Source organism: Nymphaea colorata, chromosome 5 (assembly GCF_008831285.2).
Source record: "Nymphaea colorata isolate Beijing-Zhang1983 chromosome 5, ASM883128v2, whole genome shotgun sequence".
Taxonomy (NCBI): domain Eukaryota; kingdom Viridiplantae; phylum Streptophyta; class Magnoliopsida; order Nymphaeales; family Nymphaeaceae; genus Nymphaea; species Nymphaea colorata.
The window spans coordinates 1,308,898-1,320,047 of record NC_045142.1 but is presented as its reverse complement, the minus strand read 5'-3'; the positions used below and the strand labels follow the sequence as shown (position 1 = coordinate 1,320,047).

General features: G+C 37.6%; 1 protein-coding gene across 1 annotated transcript; it reads left to right on the top strand.

The window, feature by feature from the left end:
* Positions 1 to 5,299: 5,299 nt before the first annotated feature.
* Positions 5,300 to 9,355, top strand: LOC116255309 (probable WRKY transcription factor 49). Its single transcript, XM_031631101.2, has 3 exons — positions 5,300 to 5,744; positions 5,846 to 5,995; positions 8,320 to 9,355. The coding sequence occupies exons 1-3, from the start codon at positions 5,461 to 5,463 to the stop codon at positions 8,885 to 8,887; spliced, it is 1,002 nt and encodes a 333-aa protein (XP_031486961.1). The 5' UTR covers positions 5,300 to 5,460; the 3' UTR covers positions 8,888 to 9,355.
* The last annotated feature ends 1,795 nt before the right edge of the window (positions 9,356 to 11,150 follow it).

The following is an 11,150-nucleotide window of genomic DNA, read 5'->3' as shown; positions in this document are numbered from 1 at the left end:
TTAAGAGCATTAATTCAAAAGGACCCATCAAAGGTGGATAACCTCTCGCAAAGAGCCGAGAGAGGCAAATTATTGAGTTTAGTTAACTTAGTTCATATAAAATAGATAAAATTTTAATTTTCGCTTGGGCCCTACCTTTTTTTTATGGGACATAATATTTTCTTTTTCTTTTTCAATATTTTATTAATTTTTGTTGACCATGTGAAAGCATTCATGGAGATGGGGCACAAATGGGAACGCCACAATTATTTCCTTTTGTTTGGATCCAGGAAAACGCGGACTAAGGTGGCCCTACATCTCCAGTGGCTGAACATTAACTTCTCTCTATTTTACTTACAAGTCAACGATCAATAATCTTTCGTTCATTTCCTTAGGAATTTCATTATCTTGTCTTCCACTCAATGAAGCTGTTGGTCAATCTTTTTTTTTTTCAGAAATGAAATAAATTCGGGCAGCAAGAAAAATTAAAATAAAAAATTTTAAAAATTGTATATGAATTCAATTTTCGTCAGATTATTTTAGTTTTTAAAAAAAAAATTCTTAAGTGAGCAAAATAAGTATGTCACTACAGATAGGTTGCATTCCTTTTGCAGCACAATGAAGTCTCTTTTTTTTTATTCGCTTTTATTTTTTATTACCAGGACAAAAGGAGGGAGGAAAATTAATTATGAGAAGAAACCACCCTACTTAGAGGCTGCTGCAAAAAGTGTGCGATTTTTCAAACTTGTGAAATCTTCATCAACTTTGTGACATGTATAAGTTGGCCCTGCTAGATTGTAGAAGCTTTTCTGGGAAATTTCTTACATTTTTCAATGGAGGGAAGCCATGGATTCTGTGAAATGCCATGACAAATTCCTCTTCTCCTCCTTTGTAGTTCATTTGGAAATTTTTTTAAAAAAAAAGTCATATACATGCGACTTGGTCAGATATTTTTTATCAGATCCCAGTTGGATGTCGAATTCAGATTCAGTTGCAATAAGTAATTAATCATATATATCTGGATCTATCTACCAGATCCGACTAAATAGATTCCAAATCTGATTGATAGTGGAATATATCGAATCCATCCATGTTTATCTTTGTGTGTGTTTGACATGCAAACAAATGTGGACGAGCTCGCGAACTCCAAATCTTGCAGCAAGAAACTGTCGATGAAAATTGATCATAAAATTGTTGTTCGAGAACTTGGTCGCCTTTCCTACAAATCCTTTGAGCTAATCCACATAAGCTATCCGTTCAAAATATGAGCCTGCCACATGTTAATTGTTCCAAATTATATGTAGCAAAGTCCCATTTTCAGACCTAATAAGAGTTGCCGGGGTCGTCACGATGGCAGTTGTTGGTTCGATTCTCATGAGCACCACACTCTTGCATGAGTTAAAATTATAGAGAGTGTGTTTAATTAGTGTTTTGAAAACAAAAGGAACAAAATGTCTCGTCCTTTTGACATTTTTTTTTATTTTAGTTGAGAAAATACCCAAAATTTTGACATTTTTTTTATTTTAGTTGAGAAAATACCCAAAATAGATAATATATTTAGTTGTTGGCCCCGCAGAGTAAAACACCAAAGTTGTAGCATGCTTTGACAAGATCAAAAGGCAAGCTCGAACCAAATGCCAACCGCTGACCCTGCCAGGCTTGGCAAGCCCATCTGGAGACTCAGCATTTATGGTTCAGTGTTCTCAGTGGTCCGCGGAACAAGTGGAACACCGAATAAGGCATTGTGCGTTCCATGTGTGAACCTTCTTATCAATCAATCAATCGAGCAGCTCTATTGACAAGGGGTTTCAACCAGGGTGGAGCTAAAAATTTTTCATGAGCGAGACTGAATTAAAATTTATAAATTTTGATTAGGGGTCAAAATATCATTTTTCAAAAATTTTATATAGAATAAGTAAAAAAATTTAAAATTTACATGTTTTTTTTTTTTTTTGAGGTGGGACCAAGACCCATGTAGACCCTGCCTTAGTTCCGCCCCTGGTTTGAACTGCACGTGTGGTGGTATTTTTGTCCCCTCTCCCTTGGCTCACCTATGGCCTTACTAGATGGGTCCACCCATCTCGTGAAACATGGAGGGGCCAAGCCTTTGACCCAATATAATGTAACCCAAATTATCGGCCCCTTTTAAATTGGACCTGTTGACTTTGCTCCACCTGACCCACCTCCCCCAGTCAACTCCATATCTTTCTCTAACAGCAAAAAAGCAGTGTCATCCTGCAAGTCAATCACATAAAATACAAAATATAGCATAAAATATTATATGTATATATACATATATAAGATCCAATTTTGGGACTTCAACAATTCTCCCTCTCTCTCCCTCTCTCTCTCTCTCTAATATATATATATATATATAATGGACAAAGATGAGCATTCAATGAAATGATGAATATATGCATGTATAGCACAATATCATTACTAAAGTAGTTGGGACGGTAAGATTTTATATATAGCTGTCCATGTTTAAATTATAGGTATAGGAACATAAAAATTGTGGTTTTGGCTATCCAAAGTCACTCTATTTATTCATGAGTGTCATCTGATTTGTTATGATGGAAGGTTGAAAGAAAAACAAAAAGAAAAATGTTATAGATATTTTAGTCAATCAATATCAATTTAAATCTTTTTGTTTTTGTTTTCCTTTCAACCATTCATCAAAAATACTTGAGACAGTCCTCATAAATGTATTGGGTGATTTTAAATATCCAAATTCATTGTTACATATATATATATATATATAAAAGAGATTGAAAGATCATACAACAAAATATTAACGCTGATGTGCACTAATTTCAACCACCTAATCGACGTAACTTTTCGTAAACAGACGCACATGAGAAATAGTTTTCATTTTTTAAGCAAAACAAAAATCAAGTTTTTCGACTGTCAATTTCCTTTGACTTGTGATTTTGTATGTTCATATTATTTAACACAATATAACGATCTGTGAATGGTGTTCTTGGGTATTAGTGATTTAAGACTTACTGATCTCAAGGTAGGAGAAAGAAATTGGAGAGAGGCCCACAAAAAATGTACATAGGTTTTAAGTCATAATGTGGTGAGATTTGACCTTATCGCAATTGTCCCCTCCTCCTTTCTTTCTGGACAAGTTTTAAGTGTATGACGTGATTGATGGTGCCCACACAGACTGCTCTCCTTTTACTTGTCTTATATAGTGAATTATTTGTCATTGAATCCGTCAACCCTAATCCTCCTAACAATGCTCTCGCCTGCCCTTGCAAGTGGTTGTTGGGTGAGTCCCATAAGCATTTCATCCTACTATCAAATAAGAGAGTCGAAACTTTCATCCTTCCTACACATTCCTATATATCGAGATATATGTCTGCTTTCTATATATACTGAGATACATGTCTGCTTTCTATGTCGATATGCTTCAACTTATATATTAGTGCCTTTTTTTTTACAGCACAAAAAATTAAGGTCCTGAAAACTCAAAACAAAGACCGACAACCTATCAGCCCCTGCCCGACACATTGCATCAACCCCATCGATAATGCCTTACAAGCACTTGAAAGGCCATATTACCAGTTTCATAAATGTAGATCATACTTTGGACCTAACGGCCCTACAACCACTGTTTTTCAACCTTTGATAACTCTTAGACTTGTACTTTTCAACCTTGACATTGATGGTCACAAAACAACAATCACAATTTTAAAAGTCTCGTAGAGGTTTGGATGAAACTCTAAAATTGTTGTTTTACCTCCTAAACGCCGTTTTAGATGTGTTTGGATGACATTCAAAACTGGGTTTCTCACAAATCCGGTTTTAGTAAAATGGTAGTTCTAAAAAATGTGAATAGCCTATGCCTTCCCAATTTTTTCAGAAAAATGCAGGTTCTAGGTCGATGAGTCGCTGAAACACACAAATCAAGTTTTCAGAAACTTATTAAGAACAAAGTTTAACAAAACTTAATTACTTTTTACAAGTCTTTCTTTAAGGGTGTCCTTCAAATGCCACCTCAAACTTGTTGTTGTAAAGCTGTTGTTAACCTCCACATAAGTATTGCTTACATTGATGTGTGATTCTTGCAAACAGGTGATCGATGACCAATAGTCCCAGGATTTCATGTCTCAAGATACAGACTCAAATCTCTTATCATCAACTTCCTTTCAAATTTCTTGCAAGAGGAAACTGTATCGATTCTGTATGACTTCGTATAGAACCTGCACAAATATTTTGCTTGTATACCTCATTAGTTTTATGTTCATGTGTCAAAAATTCATAAAACCCCGTGCAGTCTTATGGTCCCTTGGATGATGTAGAAGGAATCTTCCTGGTCAGGAGAAAGTCTAGTCTGTCTTTTTACTGGAATTCAGAATCAAGTCGATTGTCTAGAGAGAGAGAGCGAGAGAGTTTTATTCAACATTTCAAAGGCAACCAGGGGTTGATTGAGTGCAATCCTGTACTACTAGGCTGCCTATAGTAAGATAACTCTTACATCTTTGAATAATGACCTAGTTGAGTTCCACCTTTGAATAATGACCTAGTTGAGAGAGAGAGAGAGATATGAACTGAAGCTCCACCTTTGAATAATGACCTAGTTGAGTTCCATACAGAGTTCCCACTGTCATGAGTCTGAGCCATTTGAAGAGTCTCAAACATTGAACTATGACTCATTTAAGGTAAAGCTTCTAAGACCATGTATAATTTTGGTCAGTATGTGCTTAGGTCATCTCAGACCATCTAGTGTATGACTGAGTGTGTGTGTGTTATATATATATACACACACACACACACACACACACACACACATATATATATATATATAAGAGAGAGAGAGAGAGAAAACGATGATATTCAATGTTGGTCTAAGGAAGAAGTTGAATTTCAAAGGGTCAACCCGTCAATTTCTCCACTTTGCAGTGGTTGGCAGGTGATCAGTTTTAAATTCCTTCCTGTCTCTCCACCGTTCTTTTCTCTCTTAAGTAATCTGGCAACTCCTTGGAAGATGAGGGATTTGCTGGGAACTTCCATTGCATCCTCGTCGTTCAACTATTAGAGATTGCGCCAGTCATTCGACAGCAACTTCCCAGCTAGCGCGCCCTTGAAAATCTCTCTCTGCTTTCACATAATATATATGTATTATACATAAAGAGAGAATATATATATATATATATATAGGGAGAGAGAGAGAGATTGAGTATGTAAAGTTCTTCGCTTCCTCCTTTATTAATTAGACTCTTCTTTTTATCGTTTCTTTTTTTCATTTAAGAAAGGGGATACAAGCTCTTCATTGATTGAAAGTCTTGATTGAAAACTATATATAACACAATCTGTCTATTCTACGTACCTATCTCTCTTCCTACTCACCGACGTCCTTGCTCTCTCTCTCTTTTCTCCTTTACTCTTCTTCCTTTCTTCTCCAAAACAATCTATTCTTCTGCTGGCCTTCAGCTCGTAATAGACACATAGTTCGGTTGGACAATAAGAATTATCATGGAGGAGATGTCTCTGGAGGACGAAGAGCTCCTGAGGGAGTTTCTAGACGACGGGTCCTCCTTCATCCTTGACCTCGCGAGTGAGTCGGCACCGGGGCCTGAATTGACCGGCGCCTCTGCTTCAAGAACTTTCTACGGGCCAACGCTAGGAGACATTCAAACTGCACTGTCAGCCTGCTACCAGTCGCCGGCGTTCAAAACCCGGCAAACTGCTGCCGCTTTTGCTACCACCACTATTACCACCTGCACAAGTAGCACTGAAACGGCTGGATTCCGATCAGCGTAAGTTGTGGGAAGGAAAACTTCGGTGCCCTTTAAGAATCTGCTCCATGGTTGTGAGATGGGGAGTGGTGCTAATATCAGGTCTGTGCTTTGTGTTGCAGGCTTTCGTTTCCGGACAAAGGATGGGAGAAGGCCAAGGCGGAGAACAAGTATACTCTCAGGATCAAGAGCTGTGGGAATGGCGCAGTTGATGATGGGTACAAATGGAGGAAATATGGCCAGAAGATCATCAAGAACAGCCCCAACCCCAGGCACTCTCTCTCTCTCTCTCTCTCTCTCTCTCTCTCTCTCTCTCTCTCTCTCTCTCTCTCTCTCTCTCTCTCTCTCTAGACATGGTGAAATTTAAAAGTTCATCTTCCATATTATTCTGTACTACTTGTCGTCCTGCGCTTAAAAAAGGAAAAAATAAAAGATTGCTTCACTGCACTTGGTCTGCAACTGTTTTGAGATTCAACATTTATGAGAAATTCCCTTGATCATGCTTCTCTTTCGTTTGGTGGATCATCTTCTTTACAACTGCATGAAACGATTTAGATTGTTCTCTTCTGAAGATCGCTTAACTCGTTGCAAACCAGTTAATAATCGCAGAATATTCTCCTTTTTCCTTTGATTTCGTTAACCCAAATTCAGAACATTTTATTAACAAGAGCCATTATTTCGCAAATTATGGTTTTGGTCTTTGAGGGGAGACTGGCTCCCGGTAGATGGAAGGATTTGGGACCATGTTCTTAATTTTTTTTTTTTGTAAGGTTGGTGAGGGTGTTTTGGTAACTTTGGCTTATGGCAACACTTATTTTTGCAAGAAACTGTCGCTAGAACATCTTTACTTGGGATTCTGATTATTTTGTTCTCTTCTTCAGATTTTTTTTTCAATAAATTTCGTGTTTTCTTCACAATTAAAAAACAATATGCGAGTGCCTTTATATTGACATTCAATTCGTGCATGCGTGGGGAGCCACAAGTTCAAGTTGGCACTTGCTCTTTCATAACATGTCCATTCAGTACCGCTTCACCCGTGTTTGATACAGCTTGCATTCTTCCCCTCCTTCTAATTAAAAGAATTTCCCCACCTTGATAACAATGTAAAACTGAAGGGGGGAGGACGAGAACTTGCTAAACAATACCAAGTTCAAGATCTCCAGCTTTTGGAACTCTAAAATTCATAAACTTGGTCATGTTTTCTGTTTGATTTGGCTGAACGGAGGAAATTTTACATCATGTGGCACTAGTAGCTTCATCTTTTCCTTTATTGTCTTCTCTAATAAGGAAGTTATAGAAACGATATTGATGGTGGCACATGTTGATATAGTATATAATCAGCTCTACCGCTCGTGCTTGGCATCCACACACACACGCACACAATATAATCTTCTTTTGAAAAATATGTAACTTCTGTCCCTAATAATCTCATATGAAGACTTTTAATTACTGAATGTGATGTTCAGTATGAGAAATGAAGCTAATGAATTAGATGACATGAAAACTCTCAAGAGGTTATCAAGTTACTAATAAACAACTATTTCACAAGTTCTGTAGATGTTCACGTTCTCCAGGTTGAAGAAGATCAAGAGTTAAGTACCCAAAATCTTTAGGTCGAAGAAGAACAATAATTCAATACCGAAGATGCAGAAACTGGTACAAGTCTAGAGCTAAAACACTTTTATTAGCTTAGTGACTAAGGATTTGAACTGGTCATGTCAGCGAGGATGGAGTCGGCCGTTTGGGCATTTAATTGAAGCCTTTTCTTGAGATCCAAGCAACAGCTTCCCAAGAAGTCAGAAGAGTCTGCCAAGGGGTTTAATAGCTTGGGCATGGGGCCATATGATGGAGGGTCACTTCTCTCTCAAGTTATTTAAAAAAAGAAAGGAAAAAAAAAAAAAGGAGTTGTGGGTTACTTGGACTTTTTGGTATGGTCCAAAACACCAATAATGGTCACCAAGTGTGGATCTAAACAAGTAAACCTCATGTAGGACACAAAATTTAGCCATAGTCCAAGGGACATCAGGCTTTAGGGCTAAAGCCCTCTCTCTCATGACCTAAGCCTAGAAGGCTGGTGTCTACAAGATTTGAACTTTAACAACTAAAAGTCCCACCCATTGCACCGACGAACTCGATCCCTATGGGGCCGTCTGGCAACAATTCCATGAATTACTCTATTTTTTTGGGTAGATTCATTCATGGGACAGAGACAGTGTGTTATTGTTGCCAAAAAACCCTTATGGGATTAATTTAATAGTCATGTGTTTTAGAATTGTAGATCCTATAATTTGTCACATTTGTCTAGTGATAGTTTGGCTCTTAATAAGTTTACAAGTTATTAAAATAATACATTATAAAAGTAAGAAAAGTGGGAATTGTGTTACTAAAATTGAAGAGATTATAAAGTGGTATGGTCAGAAGGCACGACTGCAATCAAACACAGCCACTTGTTCATTGTCTCATTATATTCTGCAAAACTTTTATTTTTCACTTGCTTGTGATGCATAAAAATTCAGTCCATCGATTTAAAAATCGACATGCGTTCATTATAATCTTTGTTTATTGATTTTTTTTTTTTTTGTCCTTTGGGATGCAGGAGTTACTATAAATGTACCAATCCACAATGCAATGCAAAGAAGCAGGTGGAGAGATCCTCAGATGATCCTGAAACACTTGTGGTGACATATGAAGGGCTCCACCTCCATTACACCTATCCCTTCTACCAGTTAAGGCAACAGCCAGGGGTGCACCCTAGAGAGCCAGTGACTGAAAGCACTAAAAGGCCCAGGGTTCAGTTGGTTGAGCCCAAAACAAGCCCACTAGAGGAATCACCTTTAATTTTCAAGCACCAAGACCAACAACCCCAACCAAAACCCAACTGCCCTAATTCCTCAGTAAAGGTTGAAGAATCTAATTCTTCCCCTCTATCTACTCCACAACCCCAACTTGGCCTCCTTCAAGATATTGTTCCACTAGGCATCATGAACCCCTTGCTACCTCCAGCTTGTGCTAGAGCTAGATCACTATCATCACCACCATCGTCACCTTCATCCTTCTTATCTTCATCCCCACCTCTGTCATCACTACCAGCATCAACATGCTCTACTTCCTCTTCCTGGCTCAGTAATGGCTCCTATGATGTGGGTATCCTCTCTAGCAAGTGAAGCTCCATGATCTGATCAAGGTTTGGTGAAAATGGCCATTTCAGACTTCAATTACTAGGTAGTGCACTTGGTTGGGTTGAGGTCTTATTCTCTCTCTCTCTCTCTCTCTCTCTCTCTCTCTTCATAATTGTCAACCAACCCCATGAAGGCCACCATTCTTGTACACAGAAAAAGCCAAATCCCCATATGAACCAAATTGTGCAATGGGCAGCAGCTAACTGTGCCACTAAAGCAAACAAATCCCAAATTGCTTTTAGCTTGTTTCTTTTCTCTTTCTAAGGTATGTAAAGGGGAGTTGGCGAAAGCTAAAAAGGGTTCGTAGCTCCTCGTTACTGCCTTCTCTTTCAAAGAGGAAGGGGAAGGACCATGTAATTACCAATAAATGTAGTGCAGTAATGTGGAAAGTTTGGCAGTGCATTTCATCCTTTTGCTTTTAGACATAATAAGAAGCTCTAATTAGTGTTGCTTCCCATATCTTTTTATTGGTGCCTATATAATTCCTTGCCTTAATTACATGACTTTGCTTTTGTTTATGTGGCAATGTGTGAGGTCTAATGCTCAAGTTTCCTTTATTAGGGTTGCTATGGGTTGCTTCTTCTCTCACACTTTCTCTTTGTTTTTTGGGGGCCCTTGGATTTAAATGAGCAGGTCAGGGTTTGTTAGATGATGCTTTCCATGAGTCGTGTCAAGAGAAGGGGTTGCCTCAGTTGAATTGGGGAACAACCCATGTTTGAAGTTTACATTTTTCCTTTTGGTATATATATATATATATATATTGTATTTAATGACTGATGTGGATGGTATATACCAAAATTGCTTGACCATGCTGGTTGAATCATACTGACTTCTAATTTGTTCAATAAAAACTGTTTTTTGAAAAAAAAAATTATCGAAAATTTAAGGCATCTTTACTTCAATGAATAATTTTTTTGTCATATTGATGGCACCAGCCATAATGTGAAAAATGATATTCTATGTCCAAAATATGTCATATGTCTGAACTTTTTCTCTTACCATGTTGAAAATTCAAAAGTCATAATTACAAAGATGCCCCTTGGAGAAACACAAAAGACAGTAGCGGTAAATGCTTGTTAAGAAACCTTTTTATGAGATCAAAAATGTGAAAAATCAAAACTACGTACCACCTTGTGAACATGCTGTCTAGGGGCCCAACGGTACACGGCAGTACCGTTCGACTCCAAACGCACGGCACGTATGAGGCTTAGGGTCTATAGGGACGGTCGCAACGGCGCCTGAGAGTGCCGCTATATGCAACAGTGTCGGCCCTTTAATTGGAATTTCATAATTTACCGTTTCGCCAGCAACAATTACTTGGCGCTTTACTGTCACTAATTATCTTTTCTCTTTGTGAATTAAGTTTACTAATACGAACCTCTCATTTTGACAATTGACAAATACAGCTCGCGCTCATAAAGGTATCATTCCTCTCATGCATTTGAATGCTTTTAGAAAAGTGTTGCTACTCTCTTCTTTTTTATGGAGGAATGTTTTTAAATGGAAAATAAAAGTTAGGTGGAAATTAAAAAAATACATCTGGTCCACCTGTTTAGGTAGAACTTTAATGATGAAAATAATATACCACATCTTTTGAAAAATACTCTGCCTAATATTTTCATGTTTATTTTTGCTGTGATAATTTTTTGAGTTTGAATTTTAGTTCCACTGCTACAGTGCAATACCAATCATTCAAACGTGGCATAGGGAATTGTTCCCCTATCCTTGCATGAAAAATACCCTCAAACAAAATTTGAATAAAAAAAATTACTCCTCGAGTATTAAGTTGATGGTAGGGCTCTTGCAAGAACGGGTTTGTCAATTTAATTAAATTTAATACATGAACACGTGTAGGGTTATAGTCAGAAATTTTTAATGAGGGAGGCTAAATTATAGTTTCAAAATTTTAACAGGGTCGAATATAGGATAAGTGAAAAAAGAAAAAAAAATGTGGGGTGGCGCGCCAAGGCCCCTATGGGCCTCCCCTGCCCTGAATACATGTAGTTTCTCATTTAATGTTTACTTAGGGAAAACCATTTTCATGTAATAAGCTTTCCAAGCCCTGGCTTGCTTTGAAACCTAAGTGGACCTGCAGTGTATATACCTTTCAATTTGAATATCTTGTTTGCCACTGCTTACAGTATATAGATGACCAATTCAATGCCGTCAAGAAGAAAGAATTCATGTTTTAAAGTTAATGCAGTTTAGAACAGGGTTGCAAATGTTTGAATCCTGATACAATTAAATA